The sequence below is a fragment of the Rhinoderma darwinii genome (assembly GCF_050947455.1).
Source record: "Rhinoderma darwinii isolate aRhiDar2 chromosome 4 unlocalized genomic scaffold, aRhiDar2.hap1 SUPER_4_unloc_5, whole genome shotgun sequence".
In the NCBI taxonomy this organism is placed as follows: domain Eukaryota; kingdom Metazoa; phylum Chordata; class Amphibia; order Anura; family Rhinodermatidae; genus Rhinoderma; species Rhinoderma darwinii.
Window position 1 is genome coordinate 178,148 of NW_027461760.1, and position 27,219 is coordinate 205,366.

Consider the following 27,219-nt stretch of genomic DNA (forward strand, 5'->3'; position numbering starts at 1 on the left):
GGGTGATTAAATCTTGGGTCTTACGAGCACCCGCGTGACCTGCCAGCTTAGAGCTGTGACCCCAGCAAAGAATTCTTCCTCGGTCAACCAGATGCACAAAAGTCCTACCCAGAGGAATGTCTCTGACTTGCAGGGGATTCACAGAGAAGATACAGGATGGGTCAATGATATTTTGTGGAGATTCCATGGAGTCCTCGGTTTCGAAAGATCTAGACAAGGCATCGGCCCTCACAGTCTTGTCGGCGGGACGGTAGTGGAGTTCGAACCGGAACCGAGCAAAGAACAACGACCACCTGGCTTGACGAGGATTCAGCCGCTGGGCCGTCTATAGGTAGGTCAAATTCTTGTGATCCGTGAAGATCAGGATAGGGTGAACCGTGCCTTCCAGTAGGTGTCTCCACTCCTGCAGAGCCAGTTTGATGGCCAGTAACTCCCGGTCCCTAATCGAGTAGTTACGCTCTGCGGGAGAAAACAGCTTGGAATAATAGCCGCATACCACGGCCTTGCCTTTCGGTCTTTTCTGGAACAACAGTGCACCAGCACCCACCGAGGAGGCGTCCACCTCTAACGAAAACTGTAAGGATACGTCCGGATGGTGCAGAATGGAGGCAGATGTGAAGGCTTTCTTTAAGGATTCAAATGCGGCTTCAGCCTCCGGAGTCCACATCTTGGCATTTATACCTTTCTTAGTGAGGGTGGAGATAGGTGCTGTCAAAGATGAGAAGTTGGGGGATGAAGAGTCGGTAAAAGTTGGTGAATCCTAGAAAGCGTTGCATGGCCCTTAAGCCTTGGGGGCGTGGCCACTCCAGGACGGCCTTTACCTTCTGGGGATCCATCTTGAGACCCTGATCTGAGATAATATAGCCCAGGAAGGATAGAGACTTCTTCTCGAACACACACTTCTCCAATTTGGCGTAAAGTCGATTCTCTCTTAGACGGAGCAACACCTGGCGGACATGACTTTGATGAGTTACTGGGTCTGGGGAAAAAATCAGAATGTCATCGAGATACACCACAACACAAACATACAGGAGATCACGAAAAATTTCATTGACAAATTCTTGGAATACTGCGGGAGCGTTACACAGGCCGAAGGGCATGACTAAGTATTCGTAATGCCCATCACGAGTATTAAAGGCAGTCTTCCACTCGTCACCTCGACGAATCCGGATCAGATTATAGGCCCTCCGCAGGTCCAGTTTAGAAAAACTTTTTGCCCCCCGTATGCGATCAAACAGTTCAGAAATTAAAGGCAGAGGATACCTGTTCTTCACCGTGATCTGGTTTAGGCCTCGGTAGTCGATGCAAGGTCGTAATGATCCATCTTTCTTTTTAACAAAGAAGAACCCTGCTCCGGCCGGGGATGAAGATTTACGAATGAAACCCCTCTCCAGGTTCTCCTTGATGTAAGCCGACATGGACTGGGTCTCTGGCAAGGAGAGAGGATACACTCTACTACGAGGGGGAGACGATTCCGGGACCAGGTTGATTGGGCAGTCATATGCCCGGTGTGGCGGCAAGGTCTCGGCCTCCTTTTTATTGAAGACATCGCCGAACATGGAGAAACAGAGGGGCAAACCTGCCAACGACTGAAGAGGAGCGGGCTGTGGCGACTGGATGTGACTCAGACAGCGGTGAAGACACTTCAGGCCCCACTGGAGAACCTCTCCAGAGTTCCAATCCAGGACGGGGGCGTGCAGACGAAGCCAAGGCAACCCCAGCAGCACGGGGTTGACGGCCTTGGACAGGACGAACAGAGAGATGATCTCAGCATGAAGGGCTCCCACTTGGAGTTTCAACGGCTTGGTTATGGACACAACTGGGTCTGGTAATGGCAGTCCATCCACCGAGGCAACGATCAACGGCCGTTCAAGCAGGATAGTGGGCAACTGTAGGAGATCCACAAGATCCTGGCAGATGAAGTTGGCTGCAGAGCCGGAGTCCAGATATGCGGAGACCTGATGAGACCTCTCGCCTGCAATGATGGTTACAGGGATAAATAGTTTGGAGGAGAGTTCTTGCTTCAATGTGTTGACGCCCAGGGTTGTCCCTCCAACCAAGCCTAGGCGCTGGGGTTTTTTGGCTTGTGAGGACACAGACGCACGACGTGGCCAGCGAGGCCGCAATATAAGCACAGTCCAGAGGTGCGCCTGCGCTGTTTCTCCTGGACCGATAATTTTAGTCGGTCAACTTACATCGGAACCTCGGGCAAAGCGGTAGAAGCAGGCAAGAGGGGTTGCTGAAAGTTGGGCGCCAGTCTAGGGCGCCGGCGCTCCTGACGAACCTCGTGGGATCTCTCCCTCAGCCTTATGTCAACCCGAGTGGCAAGCAGAATTAAGTCGTCCAACGCGGGAGGCAGGTCTCGAGCAGCCAGTTCGTCCTTGATCTCGGGCGACAGGCCATGCCAATAGGATGCCACAAATGCCTCATTGTTCCAGGATAGGTCTCCTGCCAGGGTCCGGAAATGAATAGTATACTCACCCATGGAGTTGTCCTCTTGGCGAAGGTTGAAGGTGGCGGTGGCGGCTGATGAGACTAGCCCTGGCTCCTCAAAAACGGTTCGGAAAATCCGTGCGAACTCCTGGAAGTCTCGGGTCTCGGATCCCTGACGTTCCCAGATAGGGTTAGCCCATGCCAGGGCCTTGCCGGTCAGGAGGGAGATGATAAATGCGATCTTGGATCCATCTGACGGAAATGCCAGAGAGTGCAGGGTAAAATTAATGTAGCATTGGTTCAGGAACCCCCGACAAGCACTGGCGTCTCCATCGAACCGAGAGGGCAATGGCATGGAGAAACTAGGGTCCGTACAGGAACTGCCAGGAGGAGCAACAGGAGGTTCGGTTTGAGGAACTTGCATAGAAGCAGGAATGGAGGCAACTAGCGTCCCTAGCTGCTTCGCCATAGAGTCCACGGCCACGAGGAGCTGGTCCTGCCTAGCTCGGAGATCCAGCAGATCCGCCTGCATGGCTTGGGAGGGTGACAAGCCCTTGAATTGGCCAGCGGGGTCCATGGCCAGAGCGTACTGTCACAGACACAGGGTATGTGGACCCACTAGGCCGCACCGCCGTAGCGGGGAGGCAGCTGACCAGGTCACAGTCTATGCGGAAGTCAATGGCAGACAGTAATGCTTTGGGTACCTGAAATAGTCCCGGCGGTGGCTGTGGCTACAGCACGGATGGAGGCAGATGCGGTAGGTGGTGCCAGACGTGGCGGGCAGTATCCGATGAAGCGGAAGACACTTGGCGTGGCAGATGACACTTGGCGTGGCAGATGACACTTGGCGTGGCAGAAGACACTTGGCGTGGCAGAAGACACTTGGCGTGGCAGATGACACTTGGCGTGGCAGAAGACACTTGACACTGGTAGGCACAGGAACTGGATACGGGATACGGAATACAGGAGCAAGGTACACTGGGAGGCTGGAAGACACTGGGAGACCATAAGCAAGACGAACAATGGGAAAACTAACAACGCTCTGGCAAAGGGCAAGAGGGCAGAGCCCTTTTTATAGCCCAGGGCATCCTGGGCCAGATTACAGCTTTTTACAAAAACGCGCGCACTGGCCCTTTAAGGCCGTGCACGCGCGGGCGCGCGCACCCGCCGGAGACACTCAGAATCTAGAAGAGAGTGCCGGCGCCTGACTGGGGGACGACGCTGGAGGCAGGTAAGCTGTCCATGGCCACGGCCGTCGGGGTTAACGACCGATCGACGGGCTGTGGCCATAGACGTTACAATAATGATGTACTCCGCCCAGTTTACATATGCCCTGATGTACTCCGCCCAGCTTACATATACCCTGATGTACTCCGCCCAGCTTACATATACACTGATGTACTCCGCCCAGCTTACATATACAATGATGTACTCCGCCCAGCTTACATATACAATGATGTACTCCGCACAGCTTACATATGCCCTGATGTACTCCGCCCAGCTTACATATACCCTGATGTACTCCGCACAGCTTACATATACCCTGATGTACTCCTCACAGCTTGCATATAGCCTGATGTACCCGCACATATTACATATACCCTGATGTACTCCAGTTTACATATATCCTGATGTACTACGCGCATATTACATATACCTTGATGTACTCCGCACAGCTTACATATACCCTGATGTACTCCACAGTTTACATATATCCTGATGTACTACACACAGCTTACATATATCCTGATGTACTCTGCGCATATTACATATACCCTGATGTACTCCGCCCAGCTTACATATACCCTGATGTACTCCGCACAGCTTACATATACCGATGTACTCCGCACAGCGGTTCGATGGAGACGCCAGTGCTTGTCGGGGGTTCCTGAACCAATGCTACATTAATTTTACCCTGCACTCTCTGGCATTTCCGTCAGATGGATCCAAGATCGCATTTATCATCTCCCTCCTGACCGGCAAGGCCCTGGCATGGGCTAACCCTATCTGGGAACGTCAGGGATCCGAGACCCGAGACTTCCAGGAGTTCGCACGGATTTTCCGAACCGTTTTTGAGGAGCCAGGGCTAGTCTCATCAGCCGCCACCGCCACCTTCAACCTTCGCCAAGAGGACAACTCCATGGGTGAGTATACTATTCATTTCCGGACCCTGGCAGGAGACCTATCCTGGAACAATGAGGCATTTGTGGCATCCTATTGGCATGGCCTGTCGCCCGAGATCAAGGACGAACTGGCTGCTCGAGACCTGCCTCCCGCGTTGGACGACTTAATTCTGCTTGCCACTCGGGTTGACATAAGGCTGAGGGAGAGATCCCACGAGGTTCGTCAGGAGCGCCGGCGCCCTAGACTGGCGCCCAACTTTCAGCAACCCCTCTTGCCTGCTTCTACCGCTTTGCCCGAGGTTCCGATGTAAGTTGACCGACTAAAATTATCGGTCCAGGAGAAACAGCGCAGGCGCACCTCTGGACTGTGCTTATATTGCGGCCTCGCTGGCCACGTCGTGCGTCTGTGTCCTCACAAGCCAAAAAACCCCAGCGCCTAGGCTTGGTTGGAGGGACAACCCTGGGCGTCAACACATTGAAGCAAGAACTCTCCTCCAAACTATTTATCCCTGTAACCATCATTGCAGGCGAGAGGTCTCATCAGGTCTCCGCATATCTGGACTCCGGCTCTGCAGCCAACTTCATCTGCCAGGATCTTGTGGATCTCCTACAGTTGCCCACTATCCTGCTTGAACGGCCGTTGATCGTTGCCTCGGTGGATGGACTGCCATTACCAGACCCAGTTGTGTCCATAACCAAGCCGTTGAAACTCCAAGTGGGAGCCCTTCATGCTGAGATCATCTCTCTGTTCGTCCTGTCCAAGGCCGTCAACCCCGTGCTGCTGGGGTTGCCTTGGCTTCGTCTGCACGCCCCCGTCCTGGATTGGAACTCTGGAGAGGTTCTCCAGTGGGGCCTGAAGTGTCTTCACCGCTGTCTGAGTCACATCCAGTCGCCACAGCCCGCTCCTCTTCAGTCGTTGGCAGGTTTGCCCCTCTGTTTCTCCATGTTCGGCGATGTCTTCAATAAAAAGGAGGCCGAGACCTTGCCGCCACACCGGGCATATGACTGCCCAATCAACCTGGTCCCGGAATCGTCTCCCCCTCGTAGTAGAGTGTATCCTCTCTCCTTGCCAGAGACCCAGTCCATGTCGGCTTACATCAAGGAGAACCTGGAGAGGGGTTTCATTCGTAAATCTTCATCCCCGGCCGGAGCAGGGTTCTTCTTTGTTAAAAAGAAAGATGGATCATTACGACCTTGCATCGACTACCGAGGCCTAAACCAGATCACGGTGAAGAACAGGTATCCTCTGCCTTTAATTTCTGAACTGTTTGATCGCATACGGGGGGCAAAAAGTTTTTCTAAACTGGACCTGCGGAGGGCCTATAATCTGATCCGGATTCGTCGAGGTGACGAGTGGAAGACTGCCTTTAATACTCGTGATGGGCATTACGAATACTTAGTCATGCCCTTCGGCCTGTGTAACGCTCCCGCAGTATTCCAAGAATTTGTCAATGAAATTTTTCGTGATCTCCTGTATGTTTGTGTTGTGGTGTATCTCGATGACATTCTGATTTTTTCCCCAGACCCAGTAACTCATCAAAGTCATGTCCGCCAGGTGTTGCTCCGTCTAAGAGAGAATCGACTTTACGCCAAATTGGAGAAGTGTGTGTTCGAGAAGAAGTCTCTATCCTTCCTGGGCTATATTATCTCAGATCAGGGTCTCAAGATGGATCCCCAGAAGGTAAAGGCCGTCCTGGAGTGGCCACGCCCCCAAGGCTTAAGGGCCATGCAACGCTTTCTAGGATTCACCAACTTTTACCGACTCTTCATCCCCCAACTTCTCATCTTTGACAGCACCTATCTCCACCCTCACTAAGAAAGGTATAAATGCCAAGATGTGGACTCCGGAGGCTGAAGCCGCATTTGAATCCTTAAAGAAAGCCTTCACATCTGCCTCCATTCTGCACCATCCGGACGTATCCTTACAGTTTTCGTTAGAGGTGGACGCCTCCTCGGTGGGTGCTGGTGCACTGTTGTTCCAGAAAAGACCGAAAGGCAAGGCCGTGGTATGCGGCTATTATTCCAAGCTGTTTTCTCCCGCAGAGCGTAACTACTCGATTAGGGACCGGGAGTTACTGGCCATCAAACTGGCTCTGCAGGAGTGGAGACACCTACTGGAAGGCACGGTTCACCCTATCCTGATCTTCACGGATCACAAGAATTTGACCTACCTATAGACGGCCCAGCGGCTGAATCCTCGTCAAGCCAGGTGGTCGTTGTTCTTTGCTCGGTTCCGGTTCGAACTCCACTACCGTCCCGCCGACAAGAATGTGAGGGCCGATGCCTTGTCTAGATCTTTCGAAACCGAGGACTCCATGGAATCTCCACAAAATATCATTGACCCATCCTGTATCTTCTCTGTGAATCCCCTGCAAGTCAGAGACATTCCTCTGGGTAGGACTTTTGTGCATCTGGTTGACCGAGGAAGAATTCTTTGCTGGGGTCACAGCTCTAAGCTGGCAGGTCACGCGGGTGCTCGTAAGACCCAAGATTTAATCACCCGTCAGTTCTGGTGGCCCACGCTGCCCATAGATGTCATGGACTTTGTCTCCTCTTGCACAGTCTGTGCAGCAAATAAAGTTGCTCACTCCAGACCTGCGGGCCTGCTCCAACCACTGCCTGTGCCCGTTGCCCCGTGGCAACATGTTGCTATGGACTTCGTCACGGATCTTCCCCCTTCTGCGAGTTGCAGTGTGATCTGGGTGGTGGTGGATCGATTTTCCAAGATGGCTCACTTCATCCCGTTGACCGCTCTGCCGTCTGCTACGCGGTTGGCTGATCTCTTCATACAGCACATCTTCCATCTGCATGGATTGCCCCTGCATATTGTCTCGGACAGAGGTATCCAGTTCACCTCGAAGTTTTGGAGAGCACTCTGCGGGCTCCTTGGTGTGAAATTGGACTTCTCTTCGGCTTATCATCCCCAGTCCAACGGGCAAGTCGAGAGAGTTAACCAGGTTATGGAGAACTACCTACGTCACTTTGTGTCCAGGCGCCATGATGATTGGGTGCAGTTGCTCCCGTGGGCAGAGTTTTCCTATAACAACCACACCAGTGAGTCGACCACATCCAGTCCATTTTTCGTCGTCTACGGCCAACATCCTCGTATACCTCTTCCTGTTTCTACAATGTCCCAGGTGCCTGCAGCCGACTCCACCTTCAGGGACTTTCTACAGATATGGCAACAGACCCGATCTTCTATCCTCTTGGTGGTGGACCACATGAAGAGAAAGGCAGATACAAGAAGACGGGTTCCTCCGCAGTTCCTTCCAGGGACTAAAGTCTGACTGTCCTCTAGGAATATCCGGCTGAAGGTGCCGTCATGCAAATTTGCCCCGAGGTTCCTTGGTCCCTTTGAAGTCCTGCTACAAATTAACCCGGTATCCTACAAGCTGCGGCTCCCCCCCACTCTCAGGATTCCTAACTCCTTTCACGTCTCCCTGCTAAAACCGGTGGTCCTGAACCGCTACTCCAGGACTCCTAGTACCACAGTGGTTCCTGCCGGTCCATCTGGGACTTTCGAGGTAAAGGAGATTCTGGCTACCAAGAAGGTGGGAGGAAGGACATTTTATTTGGTGGACTGGAGGGGGTTCGGCCCAGAAGAGAGGTCTTGGGAGCCAGAGGAGAACATCGATGCCCCTGTTCTTGTGAGGAAGTTTCTCTCTCGCTCTGGTCCCAAGAAGAGGGGGCGTAAGAGGGGGGATGCTGTACCGTCTATGGCCACGGCCCGTCGATCGGTCGTTAACCCCGACGGCCGTGGCCATGGACAGCTTACCTGACTGCAGCGTCGTCACCCAGTCAGGCGCCGGCACTCTCTTCCGGATTCCGAGTGTCTCCGGCGGGTGCACGGCCTTAAAGGGCCAGTGCGCGCGTTTTTGTAAAAAGCTGTAATCTGGCCCAGGCTATAAAAAGGGCTCTGCCCTCTTGCCCTTTGCCAGTTAGTTTTCCCGTTGTTCGTCTTGCTTATGGTCTCCCAGTGTCTTCCAGCCTCCCAGTGTACCTTGCTCCTGTATTCCGTATCCCGTATCCAGTTCCTGTGCCTACCAGCGTCAAGTGTCTTCTGCCACGCCAAGTGTCATCTGCCACGCCAAGTGTCTTCTGCCACGCCAAGTGTCTTCTGCCACGCCAAGTGTCATCTGCCACGCCAAGTGTCATCTGCCACGCCAAGTGTCTTCCGCTTCATCGGATACTGCCCGCCACGTCTGGCGCCACCTGCCGCATCTGCCTCCATCCGTGCTGTAGCCACAGCCACCGCCGGGACTATTTCAGGTACCCAAAGCATTACTGTCTGCCATTGACTTCCGCATAGACTGTGACCTGGTCAGCTGCCTCCCCGCTACGGCGGTGCGGCCTAGTGGGTCCACATACCCTGTGTCCGTGACAATTATATATGTAAGCTGGGCGGAGTACATCAGGGTATATGTAATCTGGGTGGAGTACATCAGAATATATGTAAACTGGGCGGAGTACATCAGGGCATATGTAAGCTGGGCGGAGTACATCAGAGTATATGTAAGCCGGGCGGAGTACATCAGGGCATATTTAAGCTGGGCGGAGTACATCAGGGTATATGTAAGCTGGGCGAAGTACATCATGGCATATGTAAGCTGGGCGGAGAACATCCGGGTATATGTAAGCTGGGCGAAGTACATCAGGGTATATGTAAGCTGGGCGGAGTACATCAGGGCATATGTAAGCTGGGCGGAGTACACCAGGGTATATGTAAGCTGGGCGGAGTACATCAGGGTATATGTAAGCTGTGCGGAGTACATCAGGGTATATGTAAGCTGGGCGGAGTACATCAGGGTATATGTAATATGCGCGGAGTACATCAGGATATATGTAAGCTGTGCGTAGTACATCAGGATATATGTAAACTGTGGAGTACATCAGGGCATATGTAAGCTGTGCGGAGTACATCAGGGTATATGTTAGCTGGGTGGAGTGCATCAGGATATATGTAAGCTGTGCGGAGTACATCAGGGTATATGTTAGCTGGGTGGAGTGCATCAGGATATATGTAAACTGGGCGGAGTACATCAGGGTATATGTAAGCTGTGCGGAGTACATCAGGGTATATGTAATATGCGCGGAGTACATCAGGATATATGTAAACTGTAGAGTACATCAGGATATATGTAATATGTGCGGGTACATCAGGCTATATGCAAGCTGTGCGGAGTACATCAGGGTATATGTAAGCTGTGCGGAGTACATCAGGGTATATGTAAGCTGGGCGGAGTACATCAGGGCATATGTAAGCTGTGCGGAGTACATCATTGTATATGTAAGCTGGGCGGAGTACATCATTGTATATGTAAGCTGGGCGGAGTACATCAGGGTAAATGTAAGCTGGGCGGAGTACATCAGGGTATATGTAAGCTGGGTGGAGTACATCAGGGCATATGTAAACTGGGCGGAGTACATCAGGGTATATGTAAGCTGGGCGGAGTACATCAGGATATATGTAAACTGGGCGGAGTACATCAGGGTATATGTAAGCTGTGCGGAGCACATCAGGGTATATGTAATATGCGCGGAGTACATCAGGATATATGTAAACTGTAGAGTACATCAGGATATATGTAATATGTGCGGGTACATCAGGCTATATGCAAGCTGTGAGGAGTACATCAGGGTATATGTAAGCTGTGCGGAGTACATCAGGGTATATGTAAGCTGGGCGGAGTACATCAGGGCATATGTAAGCTGTGCGGAGTACATCATTGTATATGTAAGCTGGGCGGAGTACATCATTGTATATGTAAGCTGGGCGGAGTACATCAGGGTAAATGTAAGCTGGGCGGAGTACATCAGGGTATATGTAAGCTGGGTGGAGTACATCAGGGCATATGTAAACTGGGCGGAGTACATCAGGGTATATGTAAGCTGGGCGGAGTACATCAGGGTATATGTAAGCTGGGCGGCGTACATCAGGGTATATGTTAGCTGGGCGGAGTACATCAGGGCATAATAGGATGATGTAATAATGGGGTGAATGAATAATCCATGGATTGGTGTGGTACGCTTTGAACCAATCCTTTATACACAGGCCGGGTTCATTGGGTATTATGCAAAATATCTGTGCTCCAGTATTGCCTAATCTTTGACTTCTTCACTAGCCCTATAAGCAGCACAAGGCCCTAAAGTTTCCTCATCTCCGATGCATCTACAGGGTCCACCTGTGGGGTCCAGCAAATGACGATGTGGGATATTTAGTGAAATTCTACTGGACCTAAAAAATTAGTCTGGGTCGTCATTTAGCATCATTGCGTTTTGAGAGCCATAACGTGTTATTTTTCTGAGCTCTGTGAGGGCGTGTTTTTTGTGGAACGAGCTGTAATTTTTATTGGTTCCATTTTGGGGTACATGCGATTTTTTTATCACTATGTATTCCATTTTTTGGGAGATGAGGAAACAACAAAACAGCAATTCTAGCACTTTTCTTTGTTTTTTTTTACAGTGTTCACCGTGCAGTATAAACAACATGTTAACTTTATTCTGTGGGGCGATACGATTACAGCGACACCAAATTTATATCGTTTTTTTACGTTTCACTACGTTCCCACAATAAAAATACTCTTTTCTAAAAAAATCATGTTTTAATGTCGCCATTTTCTGACAGCCATAACTTTTTTATTTTTTAGTTGATATCGCTGCGGGACGGCTTCTTTTATGCGTGACGAACTGTAGTTTCTATTGGCCCCAGCAGGCAGTAATAGTATACTTACCCTTCTCTTTAGCTCCGGCCGCAGCGGAGGTCCTGACTCCATCCAGAGTCGGGATGTTGCGCACAGCGATGCGACGTCATGACGTGAACGGGTTAATCTGAAATCAATGGGAGCCAGTCGCGGAAAAAAGAAAAAGCAGCAAGTCCTTTCTTGCCGCGGTTCCGCCTCTGACCTCCCATCGAAATCAATGGGAGGCAGAAAATTCATTTTTCGCTGCGTTTTTTGTCTGCTGTCCTCAATCGCCGCGGGCAAAAAACGCAGCAAAAAACGCGGCAAGATAGTGTGGGCAAGTCTAAATCTGCCTCAAAATTCTTTAAGGAATTTTGAGGCAGATTTTTTTTTGCCTGCAAAATACTGTGTGAACAGGGCCATAAACAGCACTTTGAGATAATTTACTCACCGTGTCAGAAGAGCTGCTCCCACTCCAGTCCTCTTCCGGCGATGTCTTCCAGGCGAGGTCTTTGGTCCAGACGTCCAGTCCTTCACCTCCAGCCAGGCTCCAGGTAAGTTTTGTCCATGTGTGACCGCGGCTGCGCGTGCTTCGCTCGCGGGTGCGCGCGCGGGCGATCGCGGGTGCGCGCTTCCGGGCTTTCGCGGGTGCGCGCGCGGGCGGTCTCGAGTGCGGGCGTTCGTGGGTGCGCGCTCGCGACTGCGCACGAGTTTCCTTGTGCGCGCGATCGGTTGCACGCGGGCGGTTTGACGGCCCCCCATGGGGAGGGGGCCTGCAGCAGCAGCAGCTCACGACATTCTTTTGGTGAAAAAAACGGGCCCCATTGCAAGGGCCCGTTTTTTCCTACCAAAAGAATGTTGCGGCAGTTGCCGGGCCCCCCTTTCAGTTAGGTTTGGCCGGGCCCCTCACACCAGTACCCCTAATACCCCCTGATGGCGGCCCTGGCTGCGTGGAGAAGAGCTTTCCCAGCCAGAGGGTCTCCCGGACGCGTCCCAATGGCAGGCGTTACAATTGACTCATTACTTGTCAAGACTACCTACACCGGCTTCCTATGACCGAGCTCTATCTTCCTTTGAAACTTTGTGTTCTCAAACGGGGCATGTGAGACGGGCCCTGTCCAGTCTTTACTGCGTGCTGCTCACTCCTGCTGAGGACTTCATCCCACCATATATTACGAAATGGGAAAGAGATCTTCAGATTACTCCAAGGGTATGTACACACGAGGGCGTCCGTTACGGCTGAAATTACGGGGATGTTTCAGCCTGAAAACATCCCCGTAATTTCAGCCGTACCGGCATGTGCAGGCGCTTGAACGCCGCGTCCATTACGGCCGTAATTAGCGCTGCTATTCATTGGAGTCAATGAATAACGGCTCCAATTACGGCCAAAGAAGTGACAGGTCACTTCTTTGACGCGGGCGTCTATTTACGCGCCGTCATTTGTCAGCGGCGCGTAAATATACGCCTCGTGTGAACAGACAAACGTCTGCCCATTGCTTTCAATGGGCAGATGTTTGTCAGCGCTATTGAGGCGCTATTTTCAGATGTAATTCGGGGCAAAAACGCCCGAATTACGTCCGTAAATAGGCCGTGTGAACATACCCAAACACAAGAGCAAAGGGAAAAGATCATGCTCCTCACACATAAGGCGTCTATTAGTAACGCCTATCAGGAAACCAGTTTTAAAATACTATCCCGTTGGTACAGAGTCCCACATGTGCTACATAAAATGTTCCCGGATGTTTCTCCTTTATGTTGGAGATGCGGCAGAGAAGAGGGAACGCTTTTACATATATTCTGGAGCTGTGAGAACCTTCGCACCTATTGGTCAGAGGTTCAAGATATCATTCTGGAGATCACAGGAATCTCGCTGGGAGATGATCCGGCATGGATTTTGCTGCACCACCACGATATACCTGTGGGGCGCTACAGGAAGATGTTAGTGAGACATTTGTTGAACGCAGCTAAGGCTTGTATTCCGGAGGGTTGGAGATCCTCTGAGCCTCCTGTGACTAGACAATGGCTGGAACGCATTCACGAAATTCGGAGAATGGAGGAGTTGCTCCATTCCGCACCCGAACGAGCAACGCAGTTTCAGAAAACCTGGTTCTATTGGTTTGACATCTGCAAGTCGAACAGATACAAGAGGGCCATGGGTGAACTGATTAGTGGAGAACCAGGGAGCTCTTGAGTTCTCTCTGGTCTGTGATGTGCTGTGGGGGGGGGGGGGGGGGGGAGTGAGGGGAGAACATCTCCCCTTCTCCCTCTTAAGATTTTCCCTATACCCCCCCCCTTCCTTTTGTCCTTCTACCCTTCGTTTACTTCCCTATTTGAATCGATCGTTACTAAGAATTGACTGAGATGTGGGTGATGGAGGGGCGGATGAGGGTGTAATGCTGGTATTCCTGTCTTGCTATACTAATGCTTGTAGTGTATTGATGGTACTATGTTGGGAGGACTTTGATTGCATATTTACTTATTGTTGTTGAAATATAGGTTGAAATGATCGGCCCTCATGGGCTTTTTCTGTACCCATGTCACCCCCTTTTCTTTTTCTGTATCCCCATTTCTTTTCTTGAAAATAAAAAATTTTAAATATTAAAAAAAAAAAAAAAAAAAAAAGGAGGAAACCCAGCGTCTTGTGATGTCCATGGGTTCCAGACTTCAGGCCATCATTGCCTGCAAAGGATTCTCTACAAAGTATTAAAAAAAACATTTATGGTAATGTTAATTTGTCCAATCACTTTTGATCACCTGAAATGAGGAGGTTGTGTAGAAAAATGGTGGCAATTCCTAAACTTTTCACAGGAGATTTTTGTTTAACCCCTTGAAATAAACCTGAAAGCTTCAACTTCAATTGCATCTCAGTTGTTTCATTTCAAATCCAATGTGGTGGCAGCAAAACCCAAATCATACAGATTGTGTCACTGCCCAAATAATTCTGGACCCAACCCACACACCCACCCACACAGCAAACACTCTGAACAAGCATAGCTGCAGTGTAAAGAATGGGGGTGGGACAGAGCAAGAGTATTGAACTACAGCGAAGCTGGAGTCATTGATCATATCCAAGCCCTTATGAAGATTAGTCTAAAATGATGAAGATCAAAGTTATAATATACATTTTTTTTTTATTTGAAAAAATTAACAAATCTTCACAGAATAAAAACAGGAAGCGGATCATAAACTCAGCAGAACAATTAGAAGGTCGGCCAGATCAGGTTTCATTAGCGGTTGTGTCCAGCGTCTTTGTTAGCGGTTTTGTCCAGCAGTGCCGCCTTGTGGTCATTTTCTGTGCTACATCCTGGACCCCTATAACCCATTACAATTACATAGCTGGACAGAAAAACTACTGCACTACCACCCTGCAAACTGCAGCGGCAGCCATATTGGTTGTAACAACTTTCCCATGAACAGATAAAACAAAGAAAAAACCTCCACTGTAACCAGTGTCAGGAGGGGGCGCTAAAGCCGGTTTACTCTTCCAAACTGGATCTTTTATGCAATGGTAAAACTTGTATTTCCCAATAGATTTTCTCCATTAATATAAAACTATTTACACGTGATCATTCTTCATCAAATCTTGAGAGATAAAACGGCAGCGTTATCACAGTTCATACGGGATGCCTCGGATTCTCCGTGCGAGCTGCATGTCCTTCACAAAGAGAGTGCCCCTATTGGCCTGGTGACTGAAGAGGTAAGAATCTTCAAAGAGACTAACGAGGAAGTCCTCAGCTGACTGTGGATACAGAAGAGCATTAGTCCCTCTTAAAGTGACAGCACTCCCGGTATAATTTACTACACAGCTCGAAGGACTGATCAGATTTCACTTTTATGAGCTGTTAGCTAGAGTGATGGTGGGGGGGGGGGGGGTCTGGCCTCTGGAACTCCCACAATGCATCACAACCCCTATGCAAATGTCCCGCTAGGGCATATGGATGTGTTAGAGGGGGCGGGGGCTGAGTAGTGAACCACTGCAAAGAGCAGCTCCCTCTCTGGTTGACCCATGCGTTACATGGACAGTGCATTGTATGAGATACTGACCTCTTGTAGCGCCATAAGTGCGGTGCTTTGCCAGTAGTAAAACACGCCGCGGGAATACTTCAGGCAGATCTCTCTCACCTGCAAGAATAAAAGGGGAATATCACTGACAATAAAGAGGAGCAGCCGCAGAGGACACATCCACTCACCAGGCGGAAAAACGGGGTTTTCTGAATGAGCAGATTGGTTGATTTTTGGTACTTTCTTATTTCCATCAGCGCACGGGCTCCTGGGCGGTAGCGTCTTCTTCGTTGTGTGCTCGGTCTGTGAATCGTTTCCCCACTACCTGTAAGAAAGAAATCCATAATCACAGCTGAAAATGAATCTCCCGCTACATGGAAATTCACTGTCTGGCCGGGGTCACACGTAGGGTAAACACGGCAGATTTTCTGCAACGGATTTCATTGCGGAAACTCCACAGCGTAATACAGAAGCAGAAGAGTGGAGGAGATTCAAACAAATCTCATCCAGACGCAGCGGAAAAAAACCCGCCAAACTTACCCAGATCTCTCTGCTCCTGCGTTCAACCCGGCCTCCAGGGATGATGTCTCATCCCATATGACTGCTGCAGAACATCAGAGGGACACGTCACCATGGCTACGGGTAAGTATTGTTTTTTTTTCTACCTTCTATGGACATTCCAGCCGAAAAACTGCAGTTTTTCAGCCAGAATTACCTCCGGTGCCGAGGGCCAATACGCTGTGTACTTTTACGCCGCGTATCTGCCCTGTGTGAACATGGCCTATTACCTTAATGTCCCCCAAGGAACATCAGGTAAACAGATTTAAAACATAACATGCTACCTGCAGCCACCACTAGAGGGAGCTCATTGTATATGGTTGTACATTGAACTTGGTAACAAAACAGTATGCAGTGAGCTCCCTCTAGTGGTGGCTGCAGGGAGACAAAATTATACCATGTAACTGTCTACGCAGGAGATTTAGAGCTCCGTTTCAGAAAACTGTGCTCACACTGCTGTAAAACGACATTAAGAAATTAATCAGCACAGAATGTTGGACCTAAAAAGGATATAAATGTGGACGTTCAAATTTTAGATACTTTTCTATGACTGATAATTTGGGGTCCATCAAGTCCCATTGATACCTGATTAACCCCTTAAGGACGCAGCCTAGTTTTGACCTTAAGGCTCAGAGCCCATTTTTCAAATCTGACATATTTCACTTTATGTGGTAATAACGTCGGAATGCTTAAACCTACCCAAGCGATTCTGAGATTGTTTTCTCGTGACACATTGGGCTTCATGTTCGTGGTAAAATTTGGTCGATATATTCAGTGTTTATTGGTGAAAAATTGCAAAATTTAGAGAAAATTTTGAAAAAATTGCATTTTTCAGAATTTAAATGCATCTGCTTGTAAAACAGACGGTTATACCACCCACAATAGTCACTAGTTCACATTTCCCATATGTCTACTTTAGATTGTTTTTTGAACATTCTTTTATTTTTCTTGGACGTTACAAGGCTTAGAACATAAACAGCAATTTCTCATATTTTTAAGAAAATTTCAAAAGCCTTTTTTTTAAGGTACCTCTTGAGTTCTGAAGTGGCTTTGTGGGGCCTATGTATTAGAAACCCTGATAAAACACCCCATTTTAAAAACTAGACCCCTCAAAGTATTCAAAACAGCATTTAGAAAGTTTTTTAACCCTTCAGGCATTTCACAGGAATTAAAGCAAAGTGGAGGTGAAATTTGCAAATTTCATTTTTCTTGCTGAATTTCAATTTTATTCATTTTTTTTTCTGTAACACAGAAGGTTTTACCAGAGAAACACTACTAAATATGTATTGTCCAGATTCTGCAGTTTTTAGAAATGTCCCACATGTGGCCCTACTGCGCTCGTGGACTAAGGCCTCATTTACACGAGCGTATTATACGCGCGTGCGACGCGCGTGCTTTTCACGCGTGTCGTACGCACCTATAATAGTCTATGGGGCTGTTTAGACGATGCGTGAATTTTGCGCTGCGTGAGTGCGTTGCGTAAAACTCACGACATGTTCTATATTCTTGCGTTTTTCACGCAACACGCACCCATTGACTTCAATGGGTGCGTGAAAACAACGCATGCCACACTGACGGTCCTGCGTTGCATGCGCGAAAATCACGCAAGAGCTGTCAAAAGGATGAATGTAAACAGAAAAGCACCACGTGCTTTTCTGGTTACAAACATCCAAACGGAGTGTCAAATTAGAGATGAGCGCACCGAACTTCACCGGGTTCGGCCGAACTCGTTTTAACCGAACCCGGCAAAAAATGTTCGGGTACGCGACGTCAGGAGACAGTCACTGCCCACGGTGCTCAAAGACTTAAACTGTTTCAGCACCATGGACAGTGACTTTCGATCACAATATACATATACGTGTAAAAAAAAACAGAAGTTCTGACTTACCGATAAGTCCCGGCTTCTTCCTCCAGTCCGACCTCCCGGGATGACAATTCAGGCCAAGTGACAGCTGCAGCCAATCACAGGCCAATCACAGGCTGCAGCCAATCACAGGCTGCAGCGGTCTCATGGCCTGCCGCGTCATCCTGGGAGGTGGGGCCGGATGACAAGAGAGGGACGCGTCACCAAGGCAACGGCCGGGAGACCGGACTGGAGGAAGCAGGCAGTTCATGGTAAGTGTGAACGTCTTTTTTTATTCACAGGTTGGTGTATATTGTGATCGGCATTCACTGTCGAGGGTGCTGAAAGAGTTACTGCCGATCAGTTAGCTCTTTCAGCACCTTGGACAGTGACGGGCGTCGACTACCTCATCTCTATGATGGCGGCTGTGCGAAAATCACGCAGCCGCGCATCATACACGGATGACACACGGAGCTGTCAATTGGCTTTTGCGCACGCAAAACGCAGCGTTTTTTTGCGCGCGCAAAACGCACACGCTCGTGTAAATGAGGCCTAAAACACAAGCCCTAGAAGCAAGGAAGCACCTAGTGCATTTTGAGTCCTCTTTTTTTATTAGAATATATTTTAGGCAGCATGCCAGGTTTGAAGAGGTGTTGAGGTGTCAAAACAGTAGGAATCCCCCAATAGTGACCCCATTTTGGAAACTACACCCCTCAAGGAATTCATTTAGGGTTGTTGTTACCATTTTGACCGCAAAGTTTTTTCACAGCACGTATTTGAATTGGGCTCTGAAATGAAAAAAATTTCATTTTTTCCAATAAGATGTAATTTTTTACCAAAATTTCTTATTTTCACAGGGAACAAAATACCCCATTTTGTTGCCCAATTTCTCCTGAGTGCATCAATACCCCATTTGTGGCAATAAACTGCCGTTTGGGCCCATGGGAGGCCTCAGAAGGGAAGGAGCGCTGTGTGTTCTTTGGAGTACAGATTTTGCTGGTTTGGTTTTCGGGTGCCATGTCGCATTTGCAGAGCCCCAGAGGTATCAAAGCAATGGAAACCCACCAGAAGTGACCCCATTTTGGAAACTACACCCCTCAAGGAATTCATTTATGGGTAATGTGACCATTTAGACTACATAGTTTCTTCACAGAACTTATTTGAATTGGGCTGGGAATTAAAAAAATATATATTTTTTCCAATAATATGTCATTTTAGCTCAAAAATTCTTATTTTCACAAGAAATAAAATACTCCATTTTGTTGCCCAATTTGTCCTGAGTGCCGCAATACCCCATTTGTGGTGATAAACTGCCGTTTGGGCCCATGGGAGGGCTCAGAAGGAAAGGAGCGCTGTGTGTTCTTTGAGGTACAGATTTTGCTGGATTGGTTTTCGGGTGCCATGTCGCATTTGCAGAGCCCCAGAGGTATCAAAGCAATAGAAACCCACCACAAATGACCCCATTTTGGAAACTACACCCCTCAAGGAATTAATTTATGGGTGTTGTGACCATTTTGACCCCATAGTTTTTTCACAGAACTTATTTGAATTGGGCTGGGAATGAAAACAAAATTTTTTTTTTCAAATAATATGTAGTTTTGGCTGAAAATTTCTTATTTTCACAAGAAACAAAATACCCCATTCTGTTGCGCAATTTGTTCTGAGTGCCGCAATACCCCATTTGTTGTGATAAACTGGCGTTTGGGCCCATGGGAGGGCTCAGAAGGAAAGGACCACCATTTGGCCTACTGGGGATTTTCTAGTGCGAAGTCATGTATGCAGAAGCCCCTGAGGTACCAGTACAGTTGAAACCCGCAAGAAGTGACCCCGTTTTAAAAACTACACCCTTAAGGCATTCATCTAGAGGTGTAGTGAGCATTTTGACCGGAGACCTACACCCCATAAACTGTAATGTGGGTTCTCCCGGGTATGGCAATACCCTACATGTGGCTGTTATCAGCTGCCTGGACACACAGCAGGGCCCAGAGGGGAAAGACGAGGGGGATAAGCTGTGCGGAGTGCATCAGGGTAAGTAAAATTGGGGTAAATTATAAACCAAGGGATGTATGATAAATTTTAAAACACTATCATACAGAGCCCTGGTTTTTCGGGACATGTCACATTGATATATTGTGTCATCCATTATCGCCCTCTTATAGCAGACTTTGCACCTCTTTTGACTTTTTCCCTTCTTGCCAGTTTGGGGAACTTCTCCTGGAAAGTGTTGCCCTGGTACGATGCGTGTGGGCTCGCTTCCAGAAATACTGGGTGCCCCCCCTTCTTGGTCCCTAAAGATTAGGTTCTTGATAATCACCTCGTGAAATTCCAGGAAAGTTCCCGTCTGGCCTGCACATCGACGTAGCATGTACGCATTGTACAATGCCATCTGTATGATGTGCCCGGCCAGCTTCTTATACCACACCGCATGGCGCTGTAGGGCTTCAGGGCTTGATCTTACAAGTCCATCCCTACCATGTACCTATTGTAGTCCAGGATGCAGTCTGGTTTGGGGGTGGCCTTTCCTTCATATATCCTAAACCTGTAGGTATACCCTGATGCACTCTCACAGCTTATACATCTTCACGCCATACCTTGCCCTCTTACCCGGCAGGTACTCGCGGAATTGAACCCTCCCTTTAAAATGTACCAGGGACTCATCAATAGAAATACACTTCTCGGGGGTGTATGTTTGGGAAAACCGGGCACTGGAACCGTCTAATAGGGGTCTCCGTTTATACAAACGGTCAAAACTGGGGTCATCTCGGGGTGGGCACGGCTCATTATCAGTATAATGTAAGAAGCGAAGTATTGCCTAATTTATTTATTTTTTTAGGTTCCAGTTCAGTTCTGAAGTTGCTTTGAGGGGCCCATATATTAGAAACCCCTATCAAATACCACCCCATTTTAGAAACTAGACCCCTCAAAGTATTCACAACAGCATGTAGAAAGTTTATGAACCCTTTATGTGTTTCACAAAAATTTAGAGCAAAGTAGAGGTGAAATGTACATTTTTTTTTGTCAGAAAATCCTCTTTATACCATTTTTTTTATAACACAAAAGGATTTATCAGAGAAACGCAACTCAATACTTAATACCCAGATTCTGCAGTTTTGAGAAATATCCCACATGTGGCCCTAGTGCGGTAATGGACTGAAGCACCGGTCTCCGAAGCAAAGGAGCACCTAGTGGATTTTGAGGAATCTTTTTTATTAGGCACCATGTCCGGTTTGAAGAGGTCTTGTGGTGCCAAAACATTGGGAACCCCCCAAAAGTGACCCCAATTTGGAAACTAGACCCCTTGAGGAATCCATTGTAGTTTTCTTGGGGTGCATGCGGCTTTTTGATCAGTTTTTATTCTATTTTTAGTTGGCGTGGTGACTAAAAAACAGCAATTCTACTATTGTTTCTTTTTTCGTTTTTTTTTACAGCGTTCACCGTGCGCTATAAATGACATTCACTTTATTCTGCGGGGCGATACGATTACGGCGATACCAGATGTTTATAGTTTTTTTTTATGTCTTATGGCGTTTGCACAATAAAATACGTTTTGTAAATAATCACTCACTTTTTGTGTTACCTTATTCTAAGAGCCAGAACGTTTTTATTTTTCAATCAATAAAGCCGTGCGAGGACTTATTTTTTGCGTAACGAACTGTAGTTTCGATCAGCACCATTTTTAGGTAAATGCAACTTTTTATTCCATTTTTTGGGAGGTGAAGTGACCAAAGAATTGGGATTGTGGTTCGGTTTAATATTATTTTATTTTACGGCGTTCACCGTGCGGGATAAATAATGAAATAATTTTGTAGTTCAGGCCGTTACGGACGCGGCGATACCAATTATGTATAGTTTATTTGTTTATATATTTTTATTAATAATAAAGGACTGATAAGGGAAAAGGGGGGATTTTTACTTTTATTACTTTAAAATCTTTTATTTTCTTATTTTTACACATCTTTTTTTAACTTTTTTTTTACTTTATTACTTTGTCCCACTAGGGGACATGAGGGCAGGAGGCTCTGATCGCTATTCTAATACACTGCACTACATGCGTAGTGCAGTGTATTAGAACTGTCAGCTACTCACTGACAGCAAGCATAGTGGGTCCTGACGTTGTCAGGACCCACTAGGCTTCCGTCTATGGCATAGCCGGACGCCATTGTTTGGTGTCCGGTTGCCATAGTCACCATCGCCGGCCGCTATCGCGTAGCAGGCCGGCGATGGCAGCTTAACCCCTAAAAAGCTGCGATCTCTATAGAACGCGGCTTTTAAGGGGTTAATCAGCGGGGACACAGCGATCGGTCCCCGCTGTAGGAGCTGTGACAGCTGCTGAACAAGACAGCAGCGTCACAGCTCCTGTATGTGTCGGGAGGACGGCCGAAACGGCCGTTACTCCCGAGACGTACTATTACGGCATGGAGCGCGAACGATACAGCTGCCATGACGTAATAGTACGTCAAGGAGCGGGAAGGGGTTAAAGGGGTTGTACCACGAAAATAATTTTTCACCTATCCACAAGATAGGTGATAAATGCCGGATCGCTGCGGGTTGTTAACAAGAGTGTGGGTCCCAGAGTGGTGGTCACTCAAGTCATTCTCTATGGCAGTGGTCCCCAACCTATTTTGCACCGAGGACCGGTTTGATGCAAGAACATTTTTGCGGGGACTGGCGGGGGGGGGGAACACGTCTCATCCAAACACGTCTCATCCACACGCTGCATAAACGGAGTAGAAAAAAGGCTCAGAAATTGACGTCACAACATCGCGCCTGCCTGCGCGGAGCCGCTCACGGCAGAGTGCATAATTGGGCAAGGAGCAGTCAAACTTGACTATTTCCGTCGATCCCATAGGGAATGAATAGAGCGGTCGGACTGCAGGTTGGAAATTCTTAGATCCCTCATTTCATAATATATCTTCATGGGTGTGAGCTGTGTTCTCAGATTCCCTTCCCAGGGCCATATAGTAACGTGCTTCCTGCAACCACCACTAGGGGGAGACGATTGTGCACATGCATGCAGCTCCTGTTGTGCCTATATAAATCAGTCCTCAGTTTGCTCCCCCTAGTGGCGGCCTTGTGCTACAGAAATTTGTGTATGTAACAGATTTTTACCTGCATAGAAACGAACCCTCTAAGATATAAAGCTGAGAAACGGATTACAATCTAGTATTACACGACCCGAGGTTATCTGGAATTCATTTTTAAAATAAAATATATAATGAGAGTGATAAGATGATCAAGGTGCAACTTTCTCTTACTTGGCGGAGATTGAGGAGGAGCTGCAGGTTTCTTCTGCGGCTGCGCCGACTTCCTGCGGGACGAGCTTTTCTGGGGTGGTTTCATGATGATGTAAAACGCTGCTGAGAGACATACAATCAGTTAAGCAGATAAGAGACGGTGACAATTCAGCAGAATCACAGGTGACGTAGGATAAACTGAGCGGTTTTATACTGACTGATGCCACCAATGCAAGTGACAAGAAAGTGATGACATTGACGGTGAAGATATGAGATTGCCGGATGTCAGTAATTAACGCACGCTGCATCAATGAATACAATAGATCCTCGTGGCATCAATTACCAGAACAGCGACATCAATGATCTATTTAATAATGCGGCAACAGAAGAGCTACCCGCAGCAGATCCCGCAAGCAATGGGCAGATGTTTGCAGACGTAATGGAGCCGTCTTTTCAGGCGTGATTCGAGGCGTAAAACGCCTGAAAATAGGTCGTGTGCACAGAACCTTACAGAGAATCCGTAATCCAGACAAAGGTGGGAAATTTAAAACTGGAGCAAAGGAAAAGTGGAGCTGTCGTCATGGAAATGAAAGGCCGCAGCTGGAGGACGATGAGCTGCAACAATGCAGTACAAATATACAGAAATAAAACATCTAATAATCCATATGATCTCTAGACACGCAGCAGCGAAAATGTATAAAATCAACACACACGATAGACGAGGAGAAGAAACATTCAGTCGAGTGCGCAACTTTTCTTAGGACTCTCTGCTTTGTGCCGTTTCTCTGTTATTCCTCCTGGAAATGTAAGAATTGACAGCTGTGTGTTACCAGTTGGGGGTGTGTCCCTACACAAACTGACAACGTCCAATCAGTGCTGACAGAGAGACTGTAGGGACACGACCTTTGATGAGGAGAATGGCAACACCAAGTTATCTATTAATACATACATTTCAGGAGAAATGTCGGCTCCTCTTTAATAATATTGTCTGTATCGTGTATAATTCATGAGGACGCACGTGCTGCCCGGCGTGATGTCAGCGTCACCGTATCTATCAATGATTATACACTGAACTCTAGAAAACTGCCAGATACACCAGGACGACTGTATACATCAGAGTTTCCCAACCTTTTCAGGCTCGAGGCACCCCAGGGAAAAAAAATAATTCTCAGGGCACCCCTACCAAAAATTGTTTACAAAACGACAAAAAATGGCGAAAAACAAGCAGTACACTCTTAGGTTATGTTCACACAACGTTTTTTTGTAAGGCAGAAACTAAAAGTCTGCCTCGAAATTCATTTACGAATTTTGAGGCAGATTTTGAATTGACAGCGCTGTTTGACTTTTTTTTTATTTATTTTTTTCCCACATTTTTTTTAAGCCGTTGAAGCGAATGCAAAAACCGCAGACAAAAAAGCACCAAACGAGCGCCGCAGGTTTTTTCTGCCTCCTATTAATTTCAATGGGAGGTCAGAGGCGGAAACCACTTGAAGACCGTCAGCCCCCCACTCCCAGTAATGACCGTCAGCCCCCCACTCCCAGTAATGACCGTCAGCCCCCACTCCCAGTAATGACCGTCAGCCCCCCACTCCCAGTAATGACCGTCAGCCCCCCACACACAGTAATGACCGTCAGCCCCCCACTCCCAGTAATGACCGTCAGCCCCCCACTCACAGTAATGACCGTCAGCCCCCCACTCACAGTAATGACCGTCAGCCCCCCACTCACAGTAATGACCGTCAGCCCCCCCACTCCCAGTAATGACCGTCAGCCCCCGCACACACAGTAATGACCGTCAGCCCCCCCACTCACAGTAACGACCGTCATCTCCCCACACACAGTAATGACCGTCAGCCCCCCACTCACAGTAATGACCGTCAGCCCCCCACTCACAGTAATGACCGTCAGCCCCCCACTCCCAGTAATGACCGTCAGCCCCCCACTCCCAGTACTGACCGTCAGCCCCCCACTCCCAGTAATGACCGTCAGCCCCCTACTCCCAGTAATGACCGTCAGCCCCCCACTCCCAGTAATGACCGTCAGCCCCCCACTCACAGTAATGACCGTCAGCCCCCTACTCACAGTAATGACCGTCAGCCCCCCACTCCCAGTAATGACCGTCAGCCCCCCCACTCCCAGTAATGACCGTCAGCCCCCCACTCCCAGTAATGACCGTCAGCCCCCCACTCACAGTAATGACCGTCAGCCCCCCACTCCCAGTAATGACCGTCAGCCCCCCACTCCCAGTAATGACCGTCAGCCCCCCACTCACATTATAATGACCCCTCAGTAAAGCCACCATCAGCCTCCGTCCCCCCAGTAAAATGACCATCAGCCCCCTCCAGTAAAGCCACCATCAGCCTCAGTCCCCCCGCCCCCCGATAAAATAACCATCTGCCCCTCTAGTAAAGGGACCATCACAGACAGAAAGTGTGCTTACCCCTGGGGAAGGAATAAATAAGGAGGTATAAGAACAACAACTCCCAGCATGTCCAGGATGTTATGTGATATCAGAGAAAGTTTACAGGAGGAGGTATAAGAGGAGAGGACTACAACTCCCAGCATGTCCAGACTTAGTATGGGATATCAGAGGACATTACAGGGAGGAGGTATAAGAGAAGAGGACTACAACTCCCAGCATGTCCAGACTGGTATTATGGGATATCAGAGGACATTACAGGGAGGAGGTATAAGAGGAGAGGACTACAACTCCTAGCATGTCCAGACTTAGTATGGGATATCAGAGGACATTACAGGGAGGAGGTATAAGAGGAGAGAACTACAACTCCTAGCATGTCCAGGCTGTTATTATGGGATATCAGAGGACATTACAGGGAGGAGGTATAAGGAGAGGACTACAACTCCCAGCATGTCCAGGACGTTATTATGGGATATCAGAGGACATTACAGGGAGGAGGTAGAAGAGGAGAGGACTACAACTCCCAGCATGTCCAGGACGTTATTATGGGATATCAGAGGACATTACAGGGAGGAGGTATAAGAGGAGAGGACTACAACTCCCAGCATGTCCAGACTGTTATTATGGGATATCAGAGGACATTACAGGGAGGAGGTATAAGAGGAGAGGACTACAACTCCTAGCATGTCCAGACTTAGTATGGGATATCAGAGGACATTACAGGGAGGAGGTATAAGAGGAGAGAACTACAACTCCTAGCATGTCCAGGCTGTTATTATGGGATATCAGAGGACATTACAGGGAGGAGGTATAAGGAGAGGACTACAACTCCCAGCATGTCCAGGACGTTATTATGGGATATCAGAGGACATTACAGGGAGGAGGTAGAAGAGGAGAGGACTACAACTCCCAGCATGTCCAGGACGTTATTATGGGATATCAGAGGACATTACAGGGAGGTAGAAGAGGAGAGGACTACAACTCCCAGCATGTCCAGGACGTTATTATGGGATATCAGAGGACATTACAGGGAGGTAGAAGAGGAGAGGACTACAACTCCCAGCATGTCCAGGACGTTATTATGGGATATCAGAGGACATTACAGGGAGGAGGTATAAGAGGAGAGAACTACAACTCCTAGCATGTCCAGGCTGTTATTATGGGATATCAGAGGACATTACAGGGAAGAGGTATAAGAGGAGAGGACTACAACTCCCAGCATGACCAGGACGTTATTATGGGATATCAGAGGACATTACAGGGAGGAGGTATAAGAGGAGAGGACTACAACTCCCAGCATGTCCAGGACGTTATTATGGGATATCAGAGGACATTACAGGGAGGAGGTATAAGAGGAGAGGACTACAACTCCTAGCATGTCCAGGACATTATTATGGGATATCAGAGGACATTACAGGGAGGAGGTAGAAGAGGAGAGGACTACAACTCCCAGCATGTCCAGGCTGTTATTATGGGATATCAGAGGACATTACAGGGAGGAGGTATAAGAGGAGAGAACTACAACTCCCAGCATGTCCAGGACGTTATTATGGGATATCAGAGGACATTACAGGGAGGAGGTATAAGAGGAGATGACTACAACTCCCAGCATGTCCAGGACGTTATTATGGGATATCAGAGGACATTACAGGGAGGAGGTATAAGAGGAGAGAACTACAACTCCCAGCATGTCCAGGACGTTATTATGGGATATTAGAGGACATTACAGGGAGGAGGTATAAGAGGAGAGAACTACAACTCCCAGCATGTCCAGACTGTTATTATGGGATATTAGAGGACATTACAGGGAGGAGGTATAAGAGGAGAGAACTACAACTACCCACATTCCCCTGGCTCCATTTCTCACACAACTGCTAAGAAAGTAAAGAAAACCGCACTTACCCTGCCCAGTGTTAATGGCTCCTCT

The 27,219-nt window shown here is 48.4% G+C and overlaps 2 protein-coding genes across 2 annotated transcripts in view; one reads left to right on the top strand and one right to left on the bottom strand.

Moving 5' to 3' along the window:
- Positions 1–27,219, top strand: part of LOC142684080 (histone H3-like centromeric protein A) — a 322,916-nt gene that overhangs the window by 167,536 nt on the left and 128,161 nt on the right. The window lies entirely within an intron of this gene.
- Positions 14,348–27,219, bottom strand: part of LOC142684081 (histone H3-like centromeric protein A) — a 245,238-nt gene continuing 232,366 nt past the window's right edge. Inside the window, exons 3-5 of the mRNA XM_075847469.1 lie at positions 15,427–15,563; positions 15,281–15,358; positions 14,348–14,975 (exon numbers count right to left, since the gene is read on the bottom strand). Of these exons, the coding sequence (XP_075703584.1) occupies positions 14,844–14,975; positions 15,281–15,358; positions 15,427–15,563 (347 nt within the window). The 3' untranslated portion in view covers positions 14,348–14,843. The remainder of the gene's footprint in view (positions 14,976–15,280; positions 15,359–15,426; positions 15,564–27,219) is intronic.